The following is a 26801-nucleotide window of genomic DNA, read 5'->3' as shown; positions in this document are numbered from 1 at the left end:
AGATGCTACCTGGAGATGGGGCCTTTAGGAGGTAACCAGGTTTAGATGAGGTCATGAGAATGGGGTCCCCATAATAGGTTTGGTGCCCTTTGAAGGAGAGACATAGCACCTAATTTACACTTCTTTTTCTAGTTTATTAAGGTGGAAGCTGATCATTAACTTGAGATTTTCTTCTTTTTTACTACAGGCATTTGAAGTTTGATACCTCCCTCTCAGTGCTAATTTAGCTGCATTCTACAACCCGATATATTCTGTTTTCATTATTATTCACTTTAAAATATTTTCCAATTTCTCTTATGACTCTTTTTTTTTAAGATTTTATTTATTTATTTGAAAGAGAGAGATCACAAGTAGGCAGAGAGGCAGGCAGAGAGAGAGGGAAGCAGGCTCCCCGCTGAGCAGACAGCCCAATGCGGGGCTCGATCCCAGGACCCTGAGACTGTAACCTGAGCTAAAGGCAGAGGCTTAACCCACTGAGGCACCCAGGTGCCCCTTATGATTTCTTCTTTAAACCAATCTTTATTTAAGTGTGTTAATTTCTAAACACTTAGATTTTTCCTAGTTATCTTAATGGTTTCTAATTCAATTACATTATCATCAGAGAATATATTCTACATGATTTTGAATTCACTAGAACATACTTAATGGCCCACAGAATATGGTCTTTCCTGATGAGCATATCATGTGCACTTCAAAAGAATATATATTCTGCCCCTGTTGGGTGTGGTGTCCCATAAACATCAATTAACTGAAGATGGTTGAAACTGTTGTTCAAATCTTCTATGTACTTGCTGATTTTCTATATACTTGTTCTATTAGTTACTGTGTAGTTTTAAAATCTCCAGCTATAGTGAATTTTTTTGTTGTTTTCTCTTGAATTCTGTCAATTACTGTCTTATGTATTTTGAAGCTATGTTAAGTAGCCACACACATATTTATGCTTGCTATTCCTTCCAGCTGAACTGACCCTTAATTATGAATCCCTCTATCTCTCTTAACACATTATACTTTCAAATCTATTTTATCTGATATTAACATAGCTAATGCAACTTTTTAAAAAAGATTTTATTTATTTGAGAGGGAGAGGGAAGAGAGGGGAAACGAGAGAGCTAGCAAGTGCTCACATGAGCAGGAGGAGGGGCAGAGGGAAAGGAAGGGAGCCTGATGTTGGGAAGGTGGGGCTCCATTCCAGGACCCTGGGATCATGACCTGAGCCAAAGGCAGACTCTTAACCAACTGAGCCACCCAGGTGCCCAAACTACTGTAGTTTTCTTAAGAAAGCAAACACTTACTGTTTGCATGGTGTAACTTTTCAATGAATTTGCTTTCAACCTAGGTGTGTTTTTGTTATATTTAAAGTGTTAATTTTGGGTGCCTATGTGGCTCAGTCATTAGGCATCTGCCTTGGGCTCAGTTCCTGATCCCAGGGTCCTGGGATTGAGCCCCACATCTGGCTCCCTGCTTCTCCCTCTCCCACTCCTCCTGCTTGTGTTCCCTCTCTCACTTCCATTCTCTCTCTCAAATAAATAAACCTTTACCAAAAAAAAATTTTTTAAAGATTTATTTTTTTTATTTGTTTTAATCATTCTGACAATCTCTGCCTTCTAATTTGAGTGCTTAGTCCATTAACATTAAATCTGATTACTGGTTGGATTTAAAGCTACCATTATTACAGGTTATCTCTTTTTTGTTCCTTGGTTCCTCTTTTCTTGCCTTTTCTGATTATATGAATATTATATTTTAGAATTCTAATATAATCTTCCTATTGGCAAAAGAGCTAAGTCTTCAATATTATTTTTCATTGTTCAAAGAATTACTACATTCTTGATATTTCACAATCCATTTGCTGTTAAAAATGTTCCGTTTAACCTAATATATAGAAATCTTGTCATCTTATAGGTGCATATCTTCTTATAGTTGTTATATGAAATAGATTTACATATATTATGAACTCCAGAAAATAATGTTATGATTTCATTTTTAAACAGCAATATAGTTTACAAAGAAGTTAGAAATAGAAAAAAATAATCTTTTGTATTTTCCCAACTAGTTTCCATTACCATGCTCTTCACTCTTTCTTGAAGATCCAAGTTTTCTGGTATCACTTTCCTTCAGCCTAAAAAAATTCCTTCAGCATTTAAGTATTACATGTCTGTTGGTGACAAGTTCTCTTAGTTTTTTTTTCTTTTTATTTAAAAGTGTCTTAATTTCACCTTCATTCTTCTTTTTTTTTTTTTTTAAGATTTTATACATTTATTTGAGAGAGAGAGATCATGTGAGGGAGTACAAACACCTCCCCAGCTCAGCAGAGAGCCTAACATGGGGCTCCATCCCAGGATCCTGGGATTATGACTCAAGCCAAGGGCAGATGATTAACTGACTGAGCCACCCTGGGGCCCCTCACCTTCATTCTTGAATGGTGTTTTGCTAGATACAAATTCTGGATTAACACTGTTTTCTTCTCTTTCAGTATCTTAAAGGTATTAACTCTTTCCTAGCCTCTACAGTTTTTCATGAGGAGTCAGCTGAATCAGATCATTGGTCCTTATATGTAATAAGCCTGTTGTAGTTTTCCAGGCACAGTTTCACCATGAGGTATCATGCTGTATGTTCCTTTGTGCTTACTCTGCTTGCTACTCATTTACTATCTTGTATCTGCACATTTTTGGCCAGTGTTTTTTCAAGTATTTTTTTTCTACCTTATTCTCTTTCTTCTCCATCTGGTATTCCAATTATATGTATATTTGATCATTTGCTATAACTTAACATGGTCCTAAGGCTTTGATCATTTTGTTCTCCAATCTTTTTTCTCTATGTTCTTCATTTTGAATAATTTGTATTAGTTCATCTTCAAGTTCACATATTCTTTCCTCTGCCATGTCTATTTGATTGTAAAGTATATTCAGTAAATTTTTTTAAATTGCTGAAATTCTATTTTGCAGTTCTAGGATTCCCCTTTGGTGTTTTTTTTGTTTGTTTGTTTTTATGAAAATGCTTTCAAGCAGAGAAAATAGCACTTTCAAACTTTTTTTTTTTTAAGATTTTATTTATTTATTTGACAGACAGAGATCACAAGTAGGCAGAGAAGGGGGAGGGAAGCAGGCTTCCCACTGAGGAGAGAGCCCAATGTGGGGCTCGATCCCAGGACCCTGGGATCATGACCAGAGCTGAAGGCAGAGGCCTTAACCCACTGAGCCACCCAGGTATCCCCACTTTGGTTTTTTATTAATGTTTCTATTAGATCTTCCTATTTTTCTACTGAGATGTTCATACATTTAAAATCTCTTCTGTCTTACTTTATTTGAGATGGTTCTGGTAGTCCATTTAAAATTCTTATCCCTTAGTTCCAATATCTTGGAGTCAAACTAAATTGATTTTCTTTTTACTTAAGGATGTACTCCACTTTTTTTGGGCTTATGTATGTTGGGTAAAGTTAGACTGCATTACCAATTTCATTCTGGAGATCAGGGATTTTGTTTTTTCTCCACTGAGCACTGTTTCCTTTGTTTTCACTATGTAATTTTCTTGGCTGGGCTTGCACTACAAACTGTCTCTTATGCAACAGCTTCATTCTCTGTTCAGATTTTTTTTTCTTTGGCTCTAGTCAATCTGTTTCATATAAAGAGGTTATGAGTTAATCAAATATGGGGGTGAAAGATTTTGGGGAACCCCTCTCTGCCTCTTTTTCTTCTGCCTACTCTTTTCAGTGTTCCCAGTTTCCTGGGATGGAGCCCCACATTGGGCTCCATGCTCAGCAGGGCATCTGCTGAGATTCTCTCTCTCCCTCTCCCTATGTCCCAGCCTCCACTTGAGCTCTCTCTCTAAAATAAATAAATCTTTTAAAAAAATAAGCAAAGCAAAATATGGATAGAAAAATGGAGTGGTTCTTTTTATAAATTTGTAAAACCCCTTTTTATAGAGATTCAGTCTTTGTTGTGCTTTAAATAGTGTTTCCTTCAGTTTTGCAGAATCAAAAACAGGGTCTGAATTATAAATTGTTCTATCTGAAGATGCACATATTTCCAATATTCACATGGTAGATAAAAACTAGTTTACTAAGCATACTCTAACAATAGGAAAAGTCTTTCTTAAAAAGTACAAGAGGTAGAGTGAGTGCTCTATTTATTCATACATCCTCGCTCATAGGCATCTTTTATCAGTTCATACAATACAAAATGTTTCTAACATGATGTGTGTGTAGACACCTAGGTTAAGGACAGAAATACTTATAACTGGCAGCTAATTATTTCAATACAGTGAAATAGCTGTTACTGAGTCTTATAAGACTGAAAATGCTTTTAATACAAAACATGAGGTTAATGTGTCCTTTAAAACATAACATATTTTGTTTTCAATAAAATATGTAGCCTTTTTTACAATAAGCACCTAAATATACTTTGCTAACTTTCTCAGGTCCTAGTGAACTCCACTGTACACGAATCTGTGCCAGTATATAATCAGCTAGCAAGTCATGTCCAAAAGAATTAGTTCCCAAAAGCTTCCAAAGGACCCTATTTTAATACATCTTATTAACAATGTGCTCCATAAGTGTAGTATCCAATATGACAATCAGCAGCCACATGTGGCCATTTATATCTAGAGATAAATTAGCTAAAATTAAATACAATTAAAAAGTCTGTCACAGGGGCACCTGGGTGGCTCATTGGGTTAAGCCTCTGCCTTCAGCTCAGGTCATAGGGTCAGATCTTAGGGTCCTAGGATCGAGTCCCGCATCGGGCTCTCTGCTCTGCAGGGAGCCTGCTTCCTCCTCTCTCTCTCTCTGCTTGCCTCTCTGCCCACTTGTGATCTCTCTCTGTCAAATAAATAAAATCTTAAAAAAAAAAAAAGTCTGTCACACTAATCACATTGCAAGTGCTCAAAAGTCACATGTGGCCAGCGGCTACCCTAATAGCAGAAATTCTGAGCATTTCCGTGACTGCAAAACTTCTCTTGGACAATGCTGGTATGGAGGCTCAGCTCAGGAGAGAGAGAAAGGCTCATCTAGAAGAATTCAAGATTCTGACAATTAGCTAAAATTCTAGAACATCCTTTTTCTCTAATATTTATTCATTGAGTTTCCAAATTCAGAGCAATGAATTAGTACCCATTTTATAGTAACCTAAATTCTTCAGCAACACTCTTACCCTGATTTTATTAGCATTCTTTCTAAGGAATATTATAGAGAATTAAGAACAGGAAGTTGAGATCCCATTATTAAAAGATCATATCTTTGGAGCACCTAGGTGGTTCAGTCAGTTAGGCGACTGACTCTTGGTTTTGGCTCGGGTCATAGGGTTGAGCCCTATGCTGGGCTCCAGGCTTCAGCACAGAGTCTACTTGTTTCTGCCCCTCCCCGTACTCACACACTCTTAAATAAATAAATAAAATCTATTAAAAAAATTTAAAAATCATGCCTTTGATATAGTTGTAATCACAGCAGGGATACAAACATTTATATAATAAATGTAATTACCATTAAAATTCATGTTTTTAAAAAAGATACAAAATATATTATGTGAAAAATTAGTAATACAGTCATAGGCCCCGACAATATCCTTTTACACAGAAATCTACAAAATATCTAGGTGAGCCACATAATAATTACCAAATATCGGATAAGTTACCTGCCTAATATTGTGTTGTTCTCTTTAGGAGTAGGAAAGATAAAATCAATAAGAGCTTCAGAAACACAAAAAGGTGGTACAGGAAGCAATTCTGTAGCAGACAGAAGGTTCAGTTCAAAGGTTTTCAATTATTTTAATAAATATTTGCCATAATCTTCTGATGTCATAGTGTCTGCTAAGGTTTATAAGCCAATATTTAAAATGCCTCATTTACTGTACAGTAATTACACACTGGGCCAGATTTAAACAAAGCAACCCACACATTTTTCATTGCCAAAATACGTTAAGGTTAAAAACAGATGCTGCACTTTTTCTGCCAAAACTCTGAATAACATAAAATATGTTTATCATTTTGAAGTAAAATTAATATATAAACAAGGTAATTAGGTAGACAAAAAGATGATAGCAATAATTTTGTTAGATTGCTGATGGATAATTTTCAAAATAATATTATTTGTGTATTTTATACGAAGAGAATGAAAACCTTTATATTTTAAAAATAAATAAATTTTATAAGAAACAGACTTTCCCTCCAAAGGTGACTTACCGAATCATTCCGACCAAAAAAGGTATATATTGCATACAAGTAATAATCAAATAGCTGAGACATGAAGTGGATAACATCAAAGGCAATTGGCTTAAGAATGTTCATCATCTGCATGTATTTACCTGAAAAGAAAAAAAATCAAATTTAGAAAAAAATTAAAATCTATTAGTCTATTATTATAAAGAGACAATTTAAAAAACCACTTTACCAATACATATATTTTTAATGAACTATTACATTCCTCAGTTCCTAGCCATGTTTCAAGTAGTCAGTAATCATTAGTGGCCAGTGGCTACGATATTGGACAGCACAGATACAGAACAGGTTCATCATCTTGGAAAGAACTGCAGGATAGCACTGATCTATATACTACCTATAAAAATGTTTTTATATCATTATATTTTACTGTTTGTCAAATATTCATGGAATTTATGCTCCTCTACAAATGACACTGCCCAAACACATAACACAGTTCCACATTCTTGGAGATTCCATTTAAAATAATTTTCTCAAAAATGTTTAGGTATAATAAAACAAAAGAAAATGTACTTGAGATAAAGCATTTTTCCCATAAGCTTATATACACACAGCAAAAGTAAAAAAGCAAGAAAAAGGATACATGGAAGGCACTTCCTATTCCCCTGAATCGTAGCCCTATGAAATCTTGTGTCAGAGGTCAAGGACATTTTTTTTTTTTTTTTTTTTTTAAGATTTTATTTACTTGACAGAGATCACAAGTAGGCAGAGAGGCAGATAGAGAGAGGGGGAAGCAGGCTCCCCGCTTAGCAGAGAGCCTGATGTGGGACTCCATCCCAGGACCCTGAGACCATGACCCAGGCCGAAGGCAGAGGCCTTAAGCCACTGAGCCACCCAGGTGCCCCAAGGACATTTCTTTATCATTACAGCATTCAAGAGCTCAATACTCTCAAAGTGCCAAGAAAATGTCCTCCTCAGTCCCTTCTTTGGGAGATGCTAATATTATAATCTCTTTTCTCTAAACATATGATACAGTTAGGATAAAGAAATTTAAAAACCAAAATTTCTGCATTTATAAATTTGTTAATGTATTTGAAGGGTACATGGGAGATGGGCTGAATCAAATAACAAATAATAACAAGTCCCTAATTGTGTTTCTCTTTTATGGGAAATAACAGGGAAAGGAGCACATCCATAAAAAAATGCTCTTCTGTAGAAGATGTTAAAACAGGCCATTTGCCTAATTTCCAAATGAGCAAATAATTCAGGTGCTCGCTCTACTTAATGTAACTGTTAAAAATTTTAAAGTGGTACTACTGAAGACACCATGACTCAAGAGAAACACATTAACTGCAGTAGAAAAAAAATGACAAATTTACTCTAATGGAAATGTCTACTAGCAAAACCATTTCTTTATTATTTAAGAACTCCATACAGCTGTCTTAATTTACATGAGCGATGATTCTAAATAATACTCAGATAGTCAGGAAGACAAATATATATACCAAAAAGTAGAAACCATTCAACTCAGATTCTATTCTTACTCTTATTTACAAGTCTATTGTTTCAGAATCATCTTTTATTTCACACATTTTTTAAAAATCACTAATGAAAAATATTTGAAAATTATGCTCCTAGAACATTCTGGTTCACTAGCAGATATTTTATCAACCACAAACATACAGTTTTTAAACTGCAACTATGTACACATAAAATAATGTGACACTGTGGGGAAAAAAAAAAAGAAAAAAATACTATGTTACATTATTTTAAGCTGTAAAAGAAAAAAAGAGAGAGATAATAAGTAAAATGAGGTAGAATGCAAATATCTGCGTTGATAAATATCCAGAACACAAGGCTTCTCTCCATTACTAATAATAAGATAAGCCATTGTTCATATAATTAATCTTAAAGAATACATAAATGAATTATTAACAGATAAAAGCTATTGTAAATGTTGCATTCAAAAGAAAAAAAACTAGATTAAAAACCCACTACTCTAAAAAAATTTTTAAACATATTTATATTCATTTATTCATTTAATATTCAACAAAGTCTCTCTGGAGTCTTACTATGTCCTTGGCTTTTGTTAAGACACAAGGAATTAGAGTCTCTGCTCTCACACCTTAAATGGTCGCACAAGGAAGGCAGCCATTGATAATCAGGCTGCTGGCATAAGAATAGGAACTCTGTCTTTCCAGCTCATGAGCGCACAGTAGGCCTTTGTAGGCCTGAGGACGCTTATGGTCCTCCTCAGAATTACTGAATTAAAAGAATTTTACAGTGGATTAAGCCTGTATTTATGAAGAGAAAGGTATGAGGAAGTAAAGGTGACAGGCATGATCAGAAAATTAGAAATTTCAAAAAATTTCTAAACCAGAGGTTGGCAAACCTTTTTTGTAAAGGAACAGAGCACAGAGTTTATGCTTTGCATGCTGTGGCAACTACTGAGCTCTGCTGGTCTCCGTTGCAACCACTCAAGTCTGCCTCTGTAGCTCAAACGCAGCCACAGACAACATACAAACAAGTGAGCATGGCTGTGTTCCAATAAAACTTTATAAAAACAGGTAGCCTAAGCGATTTGACCTGCATGCTGTGGTGTCTCAACCCCTGTCTGGATGACAGAGTTGGGACACCACAACATGGGACACCACAAGATGGGAGCAGACTGACGGCAAAATGCAAAGATGACCATGAAGGAGGTGGAAGCTATTCTTGTAGGATGGTTATTGCTTAGATTCAGTGGATAGAGCAAGAGGATGCGAACAAGAAATGCAGCTGAAAAAGGATGGATACCTGAAGCCCACATATGGGATAAACTACCAGTCAGCATGCCCTCCTCTACCCTATCCCTCACCAACATCAGAGCACAGGTTGCCAGGCTGTTCCCACAGACAGAAACAAAAGAAAACAAAAATTTTTAGGATTTCTCTCTAAAAGAAGGAAACAGGGGCACCTGGGTGCCTCAGTCTATTAAGCCTCTCTGCCTTCAGCTCAGGATTCAGCTCAGGTCATGATCCCAGCCAGAGTGGAGACTGAGCCCCACATAGAGCTCCCCACTCATTAGGGAGTCTGCTTCTCCCTCTCCCTCTCCCCTTTCCCCTGTTCCTTCTCTCTCTCTCTCTCAAATAAATAAAATCTTTAAATATATACATATATATAAGAAGGAAACAAACCAAACAAAAAAATGGAGCAAACTTTAAAAAACAATAAATTACAAAGATGAAGGCTTCTAGGGTAGATGTTGGCACCACAGATGAAAATCTACCTAATTCGAGAAATTTGAGGATCTGTCCCCCTAAGGTAAAGACTACTCTTAAATCCACCCAGCCCTGCCATCCTCTTTACAAAGTCCCCTCTCAGGATTCCTACTGAGAAGAAAGGGGACAGGGAGAGTGAGAGCATAGCTCTCATTACTCAGCAGGGGACACCCAGGCGCACCACAGCTGCCTTGGCCTTCTATTTTGGATATGAATAGGTCATCAAAAATCAGCAGGCCCAGGAGGAAAACTCAGAGAGTAAAAGTAAAAAGAAAAGCTGATCCCAGAGAAAACAACTAATTCAAGCTATACATATATAATAATTATGTAAAACAGTATAGCAGAAAAATATGGGAGGGAAAAACAGAGAATATGGAAGGGCTCTTGAAGATTTTAAAAGTGATTTTTAAAATTAAAAATTAAAGAAAATAATTGAAAAAAGGACATCTTTAGAAGGTACAGCAAAAAGACAAAACTATGGAAAACATTACAGAAAATATGGGAGACAGGAAGGGGCCAATCTAAACATCTGACCAACAGGAAATCAAAGAAAAAAGAGGGTAGAGAAAATGGGGAGGTGGAAATCATCAAATAAATAGTAGCATTAGTCACAACTGATGAGCACAAGAGCCTTCAGACTGAAAGGGTCACGAACTACCCAACACACTTAATGAAAAATAACTCACACCTAGACAGATCACTGGAGAATTCTGAAACATCAAGGGAATAAATACCAAACGCTTTCAGAGAAAGAGAAAAAAAGAAATTCATCTACAGTAAAATGAACAGAACACTAGAGGTTTCAACTTTCTAAGGAAAAATAATTTTTAATCTACAATTCTATACATAGCTCGATTGTCATTCAGTGAAAGGGCAGAATACAGACATATTCAGACCGACAAGAATTCAAAACATTTACCACTCATCACCCTTTATTGAGAAATTACAACTAGAAGAAAGGTAAACAGAAACAGACCAAGAAACCACCGGCACGCTGGTGGCAGGGGGCCCTGGGGTGGGAGAATGCTGCTTTTCATCATGACCTCTTCTTTACTATTTACTGTGTTACGGTGAGAATATTACCTTAATAAAAAAAGTACAGCATGGCTCTGAAGTTAGCCTGCCTGGTTCAAAAAACGTGGCCAGTATATTAAGATGTGGTTCATTCAGCTGCACTTCACCTTCCCTTTCTTCCCTTCTAGAGTTCCCTAGAGAGGAGAGGGGAGAGGAGTGGACACAGTGTGCTTTGAGAATAGGGAGGAAGGTTATTTAATACCCAGACTGATGCCAGACTGGCCAACACTCCAGGAGGGAGGGCCTCAGGCCCCTTGCGAAGAGGGCTCTCAGCTTCATGGAAGAAAGAACTCATGAGCTAGCCCTTCAGAGGAAGGGACAAAGATTAAGCATAGAAGTAAGAAAGCAACTCCTTCATAAACAAGGTAGCAGTCTCTCCTACCAGGTGAGGAAGAGGACCCCCACTTTGCCTCTAAGGAAGGGTTTTATAAGTTTTATTTAAGTTAGCTAATGGTACAGAGAGGGGTTTACTCTTTAACTTTGGGTTTATCATTCACATTGGGCAGTTAGTTTTTCCATTATCTTAAGGTTATGGAATTACCCACAGGGAGCAATTTTAAGCATGTCCAGGCTGTGTGGCTCTCATTGCCAGAGGGAGTGTGTCCTGTGGTTTCCCATGAGTCTGATCTTACGATTCTTCATGACCCACTGACTTTTATGTTCACCAAAATGGCTTTACGTTGGTGAATTTGTCTTCCAAGCCTCCCTTCCCTCCTGCCTCAAGATAACTGAGAAAAGTACCTCTTCCCAAATGACCACTAGTGAGAAGTTCTTATTCTTGCTTTCAACCTATACTGTAACCTCTCTGAACTTCGCCTGGGTATAAGAATTAACTTTCCTGCTTTCCTCTCCTGGCCGTGAAGCATGAAAAGAACTTACTGACTCTAGGATCAGACAATCTGGGTTCTACCAGTTAGAAGCTGGCGTGACATTAAACGAGTTATTTATCTCTGGACTTTAATGATTTGGTGTATAAAAAGGGTACTGTGAAGAATTCATAAGAAAATGCACATAAAGTGTTTACAAAGCCTCTAACAAGGGAGCAAGAAACCTTAGCTACTGCTGTTATTTTTAAGTAAATAAAATTATGATGAATGCAATGAGGGAGAAGTATAGAGTGCTACATAAAAGAAACCTAACCTGTTGAGGAAAAGCTTCACAAGGGAAGCACTGTTTAAACTATTATCCTAAAATCTGGACTGTGAGTCCAGTACACTCATGGGGAAAAGCCACAGAGGGAAAGCAACCAACGAACAGCACAGAGGAGAATCACAACCTAGAGGAACAGTGAGCCTGTCTTACCCAGCTCATTAGCAGGGGGCACAGAGAGCTGCAATCACCACCTGAAAGGTGGCCCGGGGGAACTCAATTAGTGAGCCCCCACACCTCTGCAGAGGAGTAAATACAAGGGTACAGAGAAGGCACTCTAAGTGTGTGTTCCTCCGCTGTGGATCAGGACAAGAGAGGAGGAAAAGATGTTTCTCCAATAGTCAGGATGTTAAAAACTAAGGTGTGTCAGTCCAATATACTGGGCACCTACGAAAGTGAAAAGTGCTTGGTTAGATGCTCTATATGCTGCAAAGGTGACTCCAACTCCAGATGTTTTCATCTGTAAGAGCTGAGAATCTGACGGGGAAGAGCAAGAACAGAATCCAAGCTGGAAGGATGTTCATTATTCTTATCACAGTACACTAAGCGGAGACATCATTATTGGACATAAATAGCACATAAAAGTTAACTGGACATGCTATAAATGAGGCATAAAGGAAAGGAAGGAAAAGTCAGTTCAGCTCAAACAATTTATTTTTATTTATTTATTTTTCAGTTCAAACAATTTAGAAAAATGCACTCAACAATGAAGTGAGGACCAGAGTAAAAAATCAATATGTCTGTTACCTAAGCCCTTAGCTTTTATTCCATTCTTTGAGAGCTTTTATTCTATCATTTTACTCTGTTATTCTATCACTGTTTTCTGTTATTTATTTTTATTATTGTTTGTGTATTCTATGTTAGCCCTCCACACATCTCTAATATCATTTTCTTGTACATTGTACTGAAGGATGACACTTCTTGGAACATTCTCTCAAAATACCATATTGTATATACAGCTACCAGCTCAGAAAGGGTTTTAAAACTGTTTAAAAAGGGAGACAAACCATAAGAGACTCTTAATCTCAGAAAACAAACTGAGGGTTGCTGGAGGGTAGGAGGGATGTGCTGGCTGGGTGATGGACATTGGGAAGGGTATATGCTATGGTGAGTGCTGTGAATTGTGTAAGACTGTTGATTCACAGACCTGTACCCCTGAAATAAATAATACATTATATGTTAATAAAAATGAATAAAAAAATATTACCTATAAATGACCAATAAAATGTAAGTATTTTTAGAGAAACAGATATATAGGAATGTAATCTAAATTAAACAATGATAAATTTTTTTCTTAAACATTGCATATAAAAATATCAAGTTTCTTAAACGATGACTTTATTCTGGTTTTATGTTAAATCTGAATGCATGATGTGCTGGTGTGTTATTTTTTTTCAGCTGCTAAAGTAGTAATTTTGTCCTATGGTCTGTAGTTTTTACAAGCATGGATTCTGGCAACCTATCTTCTGCCCCTCTCAGACCTATCATATCTACTCATGTGCGAGCTGCCTCCAGGAGAGAGAACCTTGAATAGCAAGGCTATTTCAGTGATGAGACACATTCCTTAAAATTTCTCTGCTTCTGTCTGCAGGAAACTGTCAGGCTGACAGAATTTTCTCTTTACACAAGCAAGCATTCTGATTAGTTCTCTGCACTTGTGAAGGGCTCCCTGGGCCTTTCTAACAGATTTAGGTACCACCTGGGGCTGGGAAGCGCCATTAACACTTTTTTGTTTAATCTCTCCTAATTACCTGCCAAATAAATACTACTTGAAAAGGACATTTTAAATATGCCTTTAATGTTCTAAAATGTGCCTCCCAACTACTGAATAATTAGTTCCTTCATCTTCCCGGGCACCCAAAATTAATCAATCTTATTTACACAACTGTACTTCTGGCTTTGTAAGAAGAGACATTACCTTTGCCAGTTTATTATCTTCAAGCACCTCAATGCAATAACAGGGGATAGAATAGCATTAACTGGTTGGAGACCCCTTAGTGAGTGGTTCTCTTAAAGTTCTATTTTATGAATATGTACAAACTGAAGATAAAGACCTCCCAGGGAGAGAAAGTGGTAGGCATAAAAGTCTATTGGAGGGAATAATGAAAGCACCTAATCCCATCTTTAAATGGGAAGACCTGAGAGTTAAAAGAATACTAGGCATTGTTACCTAATTGCAATTCCAGTAAAAGATCTGGTGGTGGCAAAGGTTGAGATTACAATGGTTAGATTCTCTTCACTCAAGGTTTTATTCAGTACTGTTCTACTTTATAGGGTTGACATATGAAAGGCGCATAATACGAGTTTGCTCAGTTGCTTAAATCCACTATTAGAAAACAATGTCCACTATGTCTATGAGTAATCCTTAGGTAGAATTTGTGTTACTGACTTCTGAATTTAGCACCAAGAGCACATTTCTATTGCTATTTGATCCCCTTCTTGCATAATGAGAAGAGCAGAATGCACTGTTTCTTCATTTCCTTATGACTACCAAGAAGTGAAGATTTGCATTTGTTCTCTCCATTTAACTGAATGAAACATTATTTCCCCTCCTCAATTTTGTTTTAGTCTTATATTTGATTTGATTCTACTAAACATATGTCTTTTAGAGTAAAAGTAACATGACGACCTCTAGCTCTTTTTGAACTAGGTGAGGTAAAAAATATAAACTACCACTTCCATGGGGTTGACTATACTATTTTCCCCAATTATCTCTACCCACTCCATTTCCCTGTAGGGATCCAATGCCTTTATCCAATGCCCTGAACTTGTACTGCCCTCCCTGTTGGCACTCTCCAACAGTCAAGCGTGAGTTGCCAGAGAAAGTCGGGGTGCCACATCAGAGTGGAAGCCTTAAGAGTCACAACATGGTTTGGCTCTTGCTCTTTTCCCCATGTCCAAACTGGTACTATTTTTTCAGCCTGCATCTCAGAATGACACATGGAACAGAACTAAGGTGATTAGGAGCCAATATGCATCATGTCAACTTTCGTGGTGTTAGGGTGGTTTGTTATCACAACATAACCAGGCAGAAGATGAATTCATTAAGCTACATCTCAAGTAGCGTGTTCAGAAACCAAAAACTACAGTGAGTCCAAAAGGCTGAGGAGGATGACCAGGATTTTGGAATATTTATCAGTGAGAACCACGTAAGGAAAATGAGCACAATAACCCTGAAGAATGAACTGGGGGAGCATAAGGGAAGAGGGACGGTGTAACTACCACCCATACCTGAAGAGTCACCACAGAGAAGAACAGGAGAACAAAGTACAGATTTACTCTTTTTGCTTTTTTAACGGTAAAACTGAGACCAACAGAATTACAGAGAAAAAGAAATTCTGGTTTATCATAAGGAGGAGATTCCTACCAACTAAATCAGTTTAATAGTAGAATGAGTAGTCTTGCAAAATAATTTGTATCCAAAGACTGTGAGACATGAAACAAAGGCTAGTTGGCCACCACAACTTAGGGGCATTAGACAAATCCTAGTTTTATAGGAATTTACACCAGAGGAGCTCTCAGTTTTGGTTCTATAAATTCCATACAGTAACTCATGATGCTATCTATGTTCAGTTAGCTCTCTTGGATAAAGAAGAAAAGCTAATTTCCCTTGCAATGATCAGCAAAAAAACACTTTTCAGAATCTGTCATTTTTCTGTGTGTCATGAAAATATATCCTTTTTCTTTTCCTTCCAACTCATTACTTCTTTTCCACTATTTTTCCTAAAGAAGTGGGACTTCTAAGAAACATTTTGTCTACTTTATCCTATTCATTAATGAAATTTAGAAATTATCTTCAAGAACACAGACTATTTTATCAGAGCCAAGAGTAATCAAACTAGGCAGCAGGCCATTATCATCTCCATATACACAGAATACAGAGATTTTTTTTTTTAATAGAACACATTAAAATTCCTGACTGGTATAGATGACTTAATTAATTTGAGAAGATATCTCTATAACTTATTTGTCAAATGTACAGACTTACTTGTGAGATATAAAGGTTAAGATGGCATATAAAATGCAGAAATACTGACATTAAAAATTCCACATCATCTTCAAACCTAAATATTTTAAATGGCATTTCTTCATGTTACTTGCCTTCTACAAAATCACCAATAAAGGTCTTATCTGTAATAAAAACAACTCTTCCTATGGTGTGAGCATTATAGCTTATAGAACTCTTGTGTCTGAAAATGCCAGAGGATCACTATTCACTCTGCCTATCTGACAGGAAGATTGTGAAGATCAATGAAACAATTAAGCACAAAATATTGTGTAAATGTAAAATGGGCACTATCGTCATCCTCCATATACCTCCAACTCACATAGAGAATTCTTCATTACATTTCAATTAATTGGGATATTTTAGAAAAAGTAGAAAACATAAATACTAAGCAGTTAACTGAAAAAGAAAAACTAACATTAATGATGGTATTACACTATTTGAACAATTAGGATGAGAAAGTACTACATAAGACACTCTTAAAATCTTCCTTGTGGAGGGCACTGGAGTGTACAATGAAAACCCCAATAAGTAACAAAAGTAGACTAATTTAACTAATAATGCTTTTTTTAAAAAGGTGGCTACTTACCAACAAGTCTTATTACATTCAATGTTGTATTTGTTAAGATGGGTGCATTCACTTTATTTAGACTATAATCTGACTTCTTCCTGCTTTTTAGAGTTTCTCTAGAAACGCTTAATATGGAAAAACAAAACAAAGTTGCAGTTAGGGTTGTCAACTAGTAAATCAGTAAGTTATTCCAATTAGGGTCTATCCTTCATTCACTAATTAGTTATTGAAACTGTTACCATGTGTCAGGTGGGGATATAGAGATGATCCTCCTGTCCTTAGAGAGCTTATAGTCCAGAGTGGAAGAGATATTTATAAGCAAAGAAATAAAGTACTATAATGTATTTCTTTGATTCTAAGATAGTCATTATCAACCATTAAAAGAAGCTGTGTCACTTAAGAAAACAAAAAACAAAAAACAGAGGTTCCAGGGAAACTATATATCAAATGTACCAAGTACTCTGATTTCAGACTTATAAATACGAAAAAACACTCTCCTTAGAATCTAAATCTAGTATCTAAAGTATAGGGGAACATGACAGAGTCTGGGGTTGGGGAGGACACCAGGTTCAAGGAAAAAATTGAAGATATATGGTTAAGTACACAAAAAAGGGGGGATAATATAAAATAAGGTCAGAAGTAGGAGAAGTGAGTGTGGTCAGAGAAGCACAAATAGTTCACATGGAGAATGAGTGGACTGAGGGAAAAGTGATATGAAAAAAGGTAAGGAAGGGCCAGACCACTGAAGGCAATCAAACCTAAGAGTATGAACCTAACTCTGAAAGCAAATTTAATCAGGAAAATGACATGAACAAATTTGTATATAAGAAAAAAAAAAAACAAACCTCAATTTGCATCCAAGAGGGATGAGGAGGGGGCAAAACTAAAGACAGAAAGCCAAAGTCAGGGGGCAGAGCCAATAATCTGACACAGAGATGATTTTCACATGAACCTGGATGGTAGCAGTTAAATAGAAGAAATTTTGAAAATTCAAGAGACACTTTGAAGTTGGAGTTGATACTAATTGACTGAATGAAGCTCATAGTTTATATTATTCATAGTTCTTAGTGAGTGTTAAGTTAGGACAGTTTAGGAGGGTAACTGTCTGCATAACCTTACCAAAAATGCAAATATATACATATATACCAGCAGATACTATCTTACATGTTCATTTCAGTCAGAGGTTTTCTTTCAGCCAGAAAAGACCCACAACATCCAATGAAGAAGTCCAACAAAACAGTTCTATTCTGTTTGTAATGGACCATAGATGGATTTAAATATCACACATACATGAAAACCAATGGAAACAATTATTTCCGATTCAAATATCTACAATCACATGAGTTGCTCATTTTCTGAGGAGAGAGAGTAAGTATATCAATCGGGGTTTTGAATTTACTAGGTACTTACTAGGTACTTTGGGGATAAAAGGTAGGGCAAAATATACTTAAATCTATCATTAAAAATTATGTGTATCTGTGGTCACTAAATGTCTGATACTTAGTCATGAAATTAACTCACTTACATTTAAGAATCAGGTCCATTTAAGAGGGAGAAGGCAACAAAACATTCTTATGTAATTATGATAGTTTTTGAAGAGGACAGTTTATGACAGAAACAAAACAACAAAGATGAAGGAACCTTAAAAGAAGGCCCAAATAGTGATTGTAATTGGCCTTGGAAAGATGAGTGGAGACTTTCTGTATTTACTAGACTGAGGTAGGGGGAATTCCCCCTGCAAAACAAATAACTACTCTCCTCCTTGAGGTTTTCTAACCTATGCGAAGCTGGAACTGCCTCCAAAGGTAGTATGATTGTATAAACTAGAAGTTCGTTTTTCTGCAAAAACCACTGCTCTCTAAATTAAGAGCTCTTTGATTATGCCCAATAGCAAAAAAACTACATTTCCAACCTTTCAGCAATCATTTTAAAACACACACGCTTTTGCCACATGACATCAAAAGTTAAGGAAATGTTTAACTTTTGTTTTTTTCTAAACCTTTAAAGGAGATCTTTATTTAAATGCATAACATACAATATGAAATACCACACAATCTAAGAACATTTACCTTTTCACAGGTGCATCACCTGTTTGCTCATCCACATAATCTCGTTTCAGCTCCTCAGGAACGTCACTGTCACTGTCATACTCCTGATAAGCACTTTTTTCTGGTTCATCAGATTCGTACTGAAGAAAACGCAGTATATTCAACAATGAGTATGAACAGCCAACTTTTCTTGGAGTCTTTCAACACAGTAAGAGTATCCAATTTTTAAGAAGTAGTTTAGGGAAGAAAGTTCTTAATAACTCATTCTCTAATTTTGCTATCAAGAATATTAACTTTCCATTTACTTCTTCTCCATCCAAGAAAAAAAAATACAAACATTTTATGCCTACAAAGACTTCTCCCCCCAAAATCAAATCTCCATAAAAGACAAACCCAAATATCATGCTATGCCTTTACGAGAGGAAAAGAGTGTACATTTGACCAAAAAAAAAAAAAACCCCAACAACAACCAAAAAAAACCTCTTCTCTTCCCCCAAGTGGTTTCAATATACTTATTTCCATTTTACTAATTCACCATAAAGAGGTTGAGTATATAACTCTGGCACTGTGGAAATGTTAATTCAGTGTAATAAACTCTTATAACACATATGTTAATGTCCTAATTCATTATGATGAGATTTAATTCCAAGGGAGCCTTAGAAAATCACACTGAGCACTGAGGGACTACTGAGATCAAGGATGAAAATAGCAGATTTCCTCTTGAGAGGAAGGGTGACTTCCTAACACTGTCACCATCTTTATGGCAACATGGCCCTGTGCCAGCATGGGGGGACAGTGGCGTCCGTGCACAGGATAGAAAGCAGCAGCAGCAGCAGCATTATCACTTAACATTATAAATTAATATGATTAAATCATGTCTAACATTTCTTGAATGTTAAGTGCTAAGTGCTTTCATAAATTTTCTCACTGAATCTTCAGAGTGATTCTATAACAAAGTTATAGAAATCAACAACAAATCAACAACATGCCAGTTGAAGAGATGAATATGAAGACAACATGAAAGGAAGTCGATCCCCTAATTCAAAAACCATTTTTTGAGAGCTTAAAGCAGTGTGACAGGTCATAGTAAGATGTGGACCCTGACTTTCAAGGACTTACGTGTAGATCACATATTAGTAACTGGAAACAAGCATTCTAGGCATTCTCATCCACTTGTACACACTGTGATCCTGATAACATTCAGAAAGGGGATCCACAGACAGCAGACTCTCCTGGCTATAACAAAAAGCTTCGTAATTCCACAGTACAAGAGAGCCTTATTTTTTTTTTTTAAGATTTTATTTATTTATTTGACAGAGAGAGATCACAAGTAGATGGAGAGGCAGGCAGAGAGAGAGAGAGAGAAGCAGGATCTCTGCCGAGCAGAGAACCCGATGCGGGACTCGATCCCAGGACCCTGAGATCATGACCTGAGCCGAAGGCAGCGGCTTAACCCACTGAGCCACCCAGGCGCCCGAGAGCCTTATTTTTGAGGATTCCGTATTTTTGCAAATTTCCATACCTGCTATATTTTATTTGTAACCCCAACACTAATACTTTGTGACACTTCCGCAGTCAGTCATGGATATGTACAGAGTATGCAGAAACTTTTGAGTTATCCAACATGCACGTTCCTAGCTGAGTGCAAACAAGGTGACGCTCTACCTTCTTGCTTTAGCTTACTTAAACAAATGTCCTTTTCATAGTCTAGTGCCACATTTAAAAAAAAAAAAAATTGTGCTTTTTTGCTAGTGATTTCCCTGTTTAGAAAGGCCCCTAAGTGTAGGACTAAAGTTTTGCCTAGTGTTCCTAAGTGCGAGACTGTAATATGTTTTATGGCAAAAATACATGTGTTAGATAAGCTTCATTTGGGCAGGAATTCTAGTGCTGTTGGCTGTGAGTTCAATGTCCAATACTGTATATTAATTTAGATGTCTTCAAGCAAAAACCCAAATAAAACAAGGTTATACACTGATTAGTTGATAAAAATGTGAACATAGGTTCACAGGAACCTAATCCTGTATTTCACTTAGGAACAATGGTTCTGTATTTGTTAATTCAGTGTTCAGAGGGACTTTATAGAACACAACTGCCAAGAATAATAAGAATCAGGTGCTATGTGATATTTAAATTAGCAAATCACCACTACAGATGGATATATTATTTCAAAAATATTGAAGAGACTTTTAATTTCTCCCAGTTTAGTGTACTTTAGAGAGGAAAAGGATCCATAAGAATCACTAAATTGTAACTGTAAATATGGCTTACTATGAAATAATTTCTACTTCATGATAAAACGTAATAACAATACACCTTTATGGCAATATTTTTTTAAATTGTATCTTCACCAAACAAAAAAGAAAATGCCAAAACTGAAATACATATACAAATTCAACAGATTTTCATCAACTCTGAACAGTTCTCACTTCAGCTTCATCAAATCTAAAATAAAAATCATACAGGGTCCTCTGGAAATGACGATAAGAAGGACCCATCCAAATTAAATACTGTAAAAACACAGATAACTGTGAACTAAACATTCACTCATTGTAAATATAGGAAAACTGAGGGTCACAGAGGTAAATTAAATTGCCAAGGGCCACACAGTTAATAAATAATAAAGGTGATACTCATTCAACTCCTTCAAATCCTTTCCATTAACTCACACAACCTGAGGTTTTATGATGTGTTTTGAGCTGCTCAAAGTGTTAAAACATTGTACTTCTAAATCCTAAAAACATCCCTGCTGGGTAACCAGGTAAGACATTACTCTCTCTCAGATAAAGGGACAAAATGGAACAAAATGATTCGGATGCCCAAGCTGAGAACTAAATGCAGATGATCTATTCTCTCATCCATCTATCCAACGAATCACAGAAATAAGCAGTGAAGAAACTATACCCCTACCCAATTTAGCAATCTAGTAAGAACACACAGCAACCTAATAGGAGCACAAAGTAAACATAAAGCCCAAATGTATTTTTCAAAAGGACATTTTCAACAAAGCATGTTTGAAAGCCATTACTGTACAAGTGGTAACACAGGTATATAAGCATATAGGTAGGAAGGTGGGTGCTAAATGGATAAATAAATCTACCTTCCTCACTGGATAGAACACTTTTCAATAAGAAAATCTCACTTATGTTCCACAATAGGTTTTAAGAACACTACATACCCCATTAGAAGCCAGGACATCTTCTGTTTCTTCATCTTTGTGGTTGGCCTGAATTTCAAACGGATTCCCATCACTACAGTACTGCTCAAACAAGGTCACTGTTTTTGAGGATGTTGAGGCTGGCTGTTTACTAGGGGAAACTGATGGGGAACGTGACTGTTCCATGAATTTAAATTCCTAGACATTAAAAAAAGGATACCTTTTAGCAACAACACTAAAATTCAGGTACATGACATATTCCATCAATGTAAATGTAGTTAGTGAAAAAAATTAATCCTGATTCTTCAGGTTATTCACTTTTAAATCTTGGAAGCTGTGTGAAGGCACAAACTTGAAAATATGTGCTCAAAGGTTTTCCTAAAGACAACTCCGTTGCTGATATCACTTTTATAAGTGTTACCTGCATCAAGCTACTTTTGGCTTAGTTTACAGAACTGCACAGAAAATTTTTGAAAATAATTTATATTTGAATAATTCTAAAAATTTTAGCATAGCAGCAAAGACCCAGGAAAATATGGTTTTAAGCAATAAAAAGGCCACAATAAAAATAAATCAATAATTAATTATGCTTGCACCATTTAATTATATGTTTTACAGACATCAGAATCTTTCTTTGTTATGTTGATGTCCATAAGCTTTCATTTCTTTTTTTTTCATACACCTGGAGGTAGACAACACAGACACACACGCTGAGGTAAGATGATAGGTCTTCTAGACCTAAGATTTGCCATTAATCCATTAACTTCCTATATAATGTTGGGACTGTCACCTGGCTTCTCTGTGCCTCAATTTCTTCATCAATAAAATGAGAGAGTCAACCTCCAGTATGAGAACCACAATGCTAAAACTAAAGAGCTGTTCTCAGATGCGGAAACCAAAGTAGTCCAAAGGGATTCAGTGCCAAGTTCAAGACCACATTGCTTATTAGCGGAAGAGATGGAATAATCTCTAAAGTTCCTCTGATGGACGCCTGAGTGGCTCAGTCAGTTAAGTGCCTGCCTTCAGCTCAGGTCATGATCTCAGGGTCCTGGGATCAATACCCGCATTGGGCTCCTTGCTCAGCGGGGAGCCTATTTCTCCCTCTGTCGTTCTACCTGTTTGTACTCTCTTTCTCTCTCTCTCTGTCAAATAAATAAAATCTTCTAAAAAAAAAAAAATAAAGTTCTTGGGGCGCCTGGGTGGCTCAGCGGGTTAAAGCCTCTGCCTTCGGCTCAGGTCGTGATCCCGGGGTCCTGGGATCGAGCCCCACATTGGGCTCTCGGCTCGGCGGGGAGCCTGCTTCCTCCTCTCTCTCTGCCTGTCTCTCTGCCTACTTGTGATCTCTGTCTGTCAAATAAAAAAATCTTTAAAAAAAAAAAATAAATAAAGTTCTTTTGAACTATAAAATTCTTGATGATTTTTTTGGGCACCTGGATGGCTCAGTGGGTTAAAGCCTCTGCCTTTGGCTTAGGTCATGATCCAGGGTCCTGGGATCGAGCCCCGCATCGGGCTCTCTGCTCAGCGGGGAGCCTGCTTCCCTTCCTCTCTCTCTGCCTGCCTTTCTGCCTACTTGTGATCTCTGTCTGTCAAATAAATAAATAAAATCTTTAAAAAAAAAAAAATTCTTGATTTTTTTTACAAAAATTTGGTACACATTTTTCTTATATCTTCTGATCTTTTTAATATTAATCTCAAATTTTAAAAATCTTTCATATTCAAAGGTAATCTTAAAAATTACATACGTCTATTAAATTTCAAGTGATGTGTTTATTTTCTTTTTAAAGTGCAGCTACACATTAAATCAGATCCATCATAATGCTCAAAAATGATGCCATTATTTTTATAATTCTAAACAAGGGGTGACTACAAATTAATGATTTTTTAAAAACCAGATCTATAGGAACATGTGTCAAGAGAACACTGTCTCCGTTGTGAATAATTTTCAAAGTAACTACTTTTTAAAATTGTTGTTAGAATACTTAACATGAGATCTACCCTCTTTTTAAAAAAAAAAGGATTTTATTTTTAAGTAATCTCTACATCCAATGTAGGGCTGGAACCCACAACCCCGAGATCAAGAGTTGTATACCCTACTGACTGAGCCAGCCAGGTGCTCCAAGATCTGGTCTTTTAAAAAATGTTAAGTGTGTGGGGCGCCTGGGTGGCTCAGTTGGTTAAGCAGCTGCCTTTGGCTCAGGTCATGATTCCAGGGTCCTGGGATCGAGCCCCGTGTTGGGTTCCCTGCTTAGCGGAGAGCCTGCTTCTCTCTCTCCCTCTGCCTGCCGCTCTGCTTACTTGTGCTCTCTATCTCTCTGTCAAATAAATAAATAAAATCTTTAAAAAAAAAATGTTAAGTGCGTAATACAGTATTGTTAACTATAGGCAAAATCTTGTAAAATTCAAGGTAACTAAAGGAGATAATGCTTACTGGGATGTAAATATTTCAAATGTATCTTGTAAAAAGCGGTAATTACACCAAGTATACGTGCTCATACACACAGACATAATTTGATGATTAAATAAAAATTCAAATAAAATTATTTAAATAGGGATTCTAACATCAATGTTAGAATTCTAAATAATATTAAGGAATCACCTTATTTAAGAATTCTAAAATAGGGACGCCTGGGTGGCTCAGTTGGTTAAGCGGCTGCCTTCGGCACAGGTCATGATCCCAGCGTCCTGGGATCGAGTCCCACATCGGGCTCCTTGCTCAGCGGGGAGCTTGCTTCTCCCTCTCCGCCTACCACTCTGTCTGCCTGTGCTCATGCTCTCTCTCTCTCTCTCTCTCTCTCAAAAAAAAAAAAAAAAAAAAGAATTCTAAAATAATGTTGGGGTGCCTGTGTGGCGCAATTGGTTGAGCATGCAACTCTTGGTTTCAGCTCAGGTCATGATGTCAGGGCTGTGAGACTGAGTCCTGTGTCAGGCTCCAAGCTCAGAGTGGAGTCTGCTTCAGTTTCTCTCTCCTTCTCCCTCTGCCTCTCCACCCACCCCCCAGCCCCAGTGCATGCTAACTTTCTCTAACAGAAAGAAAGAAAGAAAGAAAGAAGTCAATCTAAAACAATGTTACAATCATTGTTAATTTTACTGTCTCTAAAGCATTTATTAATTGACTTGTTTCACTGTATTTAGTATTTCCACATTAGGAAAGGAATATGATAGAGCTGGGTAAGTAAGCTATTATACAATATAAGCACAAAGACTGTCCCTGTTAAAGACTTTTAACCATGTATTCTTTATATTTATCTAGAATAAGAAAATTACTTCTAGAAAGCCATTCCTTCCAGAGGCAAAATCTGAACATATGAACATACTGGACCTTCTATACAGGGACCTAAGTTTATACATTGTATTTTGACATTTGGTATTTGTAGGACATTATCTATCACACAAGGAGTATTTATCTGCAATTTGTTTCAACCAGGGGAAAGCAAATCAGTTAATATTTTCACAGATTACATATCCTATGAGGACTCAAGAAATTAGTTAACTAATAAAAATTAGTTAAGAATATATTTTGTAGGGGTGCCTGGGTGGCTCAGTGGGTTAAGCCTCTGCCTTTGGCTCAGGTCATGATCTCAGGGTCCTGGGATTGAGCCCCGCATCGCATCGGGCTCTCTGCTCAGCAGGGAGCCTGCTTCCCCCTTTCTCTCTGCCTAGCTCTCTGCCTGCTTGTGATCTCTGTCTGTCAATTAAATAAGTAAAATCTTAAAAAAAAAAAAAAAAAGAATATATTTTGTAAATGCCGCTTTTAATTCTGAAGCACTGTCTCACTACAGGCACATTTATGAGTTGCAACATAAATTAAAAACCTTTTAGTTCCTTTAAGAAATGACAAATAAACAAACAAGAAATCTCAAGCATTCTGTGAACATAAGCTTTTTCATTAAAGACCATCAAAATACAACTGATTAATTTTCTGCAAAATTTAAATAAAGCAGATCTCTTTCTGAAATCAAAAGAAAAAGATTAGGCAAAAGAGTTTTCCTCAAGTATATAAACTGAATTTGTAAAAAGAGACAGATTTTCACATCCATAAAAGGTGGCTATTACTCACTTCTAAGCAAGGAAAGAAAGGTGCTATTCTTTAATTAAATGATTTTATAAAAGATTTTTTAATATCTGGGGTTTTTTTTAAGACAACTAAATAAAAGATAGATTCATTTGTTTCTAAGAGACACTCACATGAAGTTGCAAGATACTGAAATTTGACTTCACAGGACAAAGCTCCCAGGTCTCATTCTCTAGAAACATTCTCAGTTCGTCAAGCCGTGTTCTTAAAAAAAGAAAACAAACACTCCAAAAAGTTAGAGGAAAAGTCCACTGCACACAAGAATTAAGAAAATAAAATATAATTGTAGAATTATCATCACAATCATAATCAACTTTGAGAATCTATTCATACCAACACAGCAAACACATTTACTTGTTAGTTTTATCATCTTTAAGAGAAAAAAACTCTCAAATATTTACTAAACTCACAATATCTCTACTATATTACAAACATAATGAATGTACAGGAAATGATATTTTTATTAAGGGATGAAACGAAAAGCTACTCCCCAAATCACATACTTAAAACATCCCTAGCTAATCATTTATCAATGCCAAAAAACAGAGGAATAATTTACAAAGTTTATGAGATCATTAATACTAATAAATGCTTTATGCTAAATAGCAAAGATCTTAATCATACTTAGTAAGCCACAAGATCAAGATAATTATCACTCTCCAAATATATTTAGCTCAGGGCCTATCTCTACACAGTACTTACAAATTAAATTACCAAGTACAGCACTTCCAGAGCCAGCACTGTACTAATCACTTACATCACATTGATCTCTTCTTTTTTATTTTTATTTTTTAAAGATTTTATTTATTTATTTGAGAGAGAGGTAGTGAGAGAGGGCATGAGCGAGAAGAAGGTCAGAGGGAGAAGCAGACTCCCCATGGAGCCAGGAGCCTGATGCGGAACTCGATCCCAGGACTCCAGGACCATGACCTGAGCTGAAGGCAGTCATCCAACCAACTGAGCCACCCAGGCGTCCCTCTTCTCTCTTTTTTAATGCTATTATGGTTTATTGTCTATCTTGAGTAATCAGTACATTGTATAGGCAGTTCCAGAAAAGTCAATACTTCCTTCCAGTTGACCCAGGAAAAAAATGGCCAGTGCCTGTCCTACTTTTCCCCTTCTTGTAACAGCTTCATTGTTACTACTAACCTGCTAAACACAAAATCTAGATTTTTTTAAAAATTCAGATTTCTAAAGTAAAGAGGTAATAAATGGGTAATTCTGTAAAAAAGCAAAAGCTGCTTCAAATATTAGAATTAACAGAAGGGAGCTTTAAGATAACTATTATAATTAAGTTAAATAAAATTGAGAAAAAATATG

General features: G+C 36.5%; 1 protein-coding gene across 1 annotated transcript in view; it reads right to left on the bottom strand.

Moving 5' to 3' along the window:
• Window positions 1–26801, bottom strand: part of LOC111147369 (VPS50, EARP/GARPII complex subunit) — a 125887-nt gene that overhangs the window by 22542 nt on the left and 76544 nt on the right. Inside the window, exons 17-21 of the mRNA XM_022503373.1 lie at window positions 25595–25685; window positions 21431–21607; window positions 18277–18395; window positions 16226–16332; window positions 6172–6293 (exon numbers count right to left, since the gene is read on the bottom strand). Of these exons, the coding sequence (XP_022359081.1) occupies window positions 6172–6293; window positions 16226–16332; window positions 18277–18395; window positions 21431–21607; window positions 25595–25685 (616 nt within the window). The remainder of the gene's footprint in view (window positions 1–6171; window positions 6294–16225; window positions 16333–18276; window positions 18396–21430; window positions 21608–25594; window positions 25686–26801) is intronic.

The sequence above is a fragment of the Enhydra lutris genome, unplaced genomic scaffold, assembly GCF_002288905.1.
Source record: "Enhydra lutris kenyoni isolate GAN:26980312 unplaced genomic scaffold, ASM228890v2 scaffoldscaffold16, whole genome shotgun sequence".
NCBI classification, from domain to species: domain Eukaryota; kingdom Metazoa; phylum Chordata; class Mammalia; order Carnivora; family Mustelidae; genus Enhydra; species Enhydra lutris.
The sequence above is the reverse complement of the archived record's forward strand: the minus strand, read 5'-3'. Positions and strand labels throughout refer to the sequence as shown.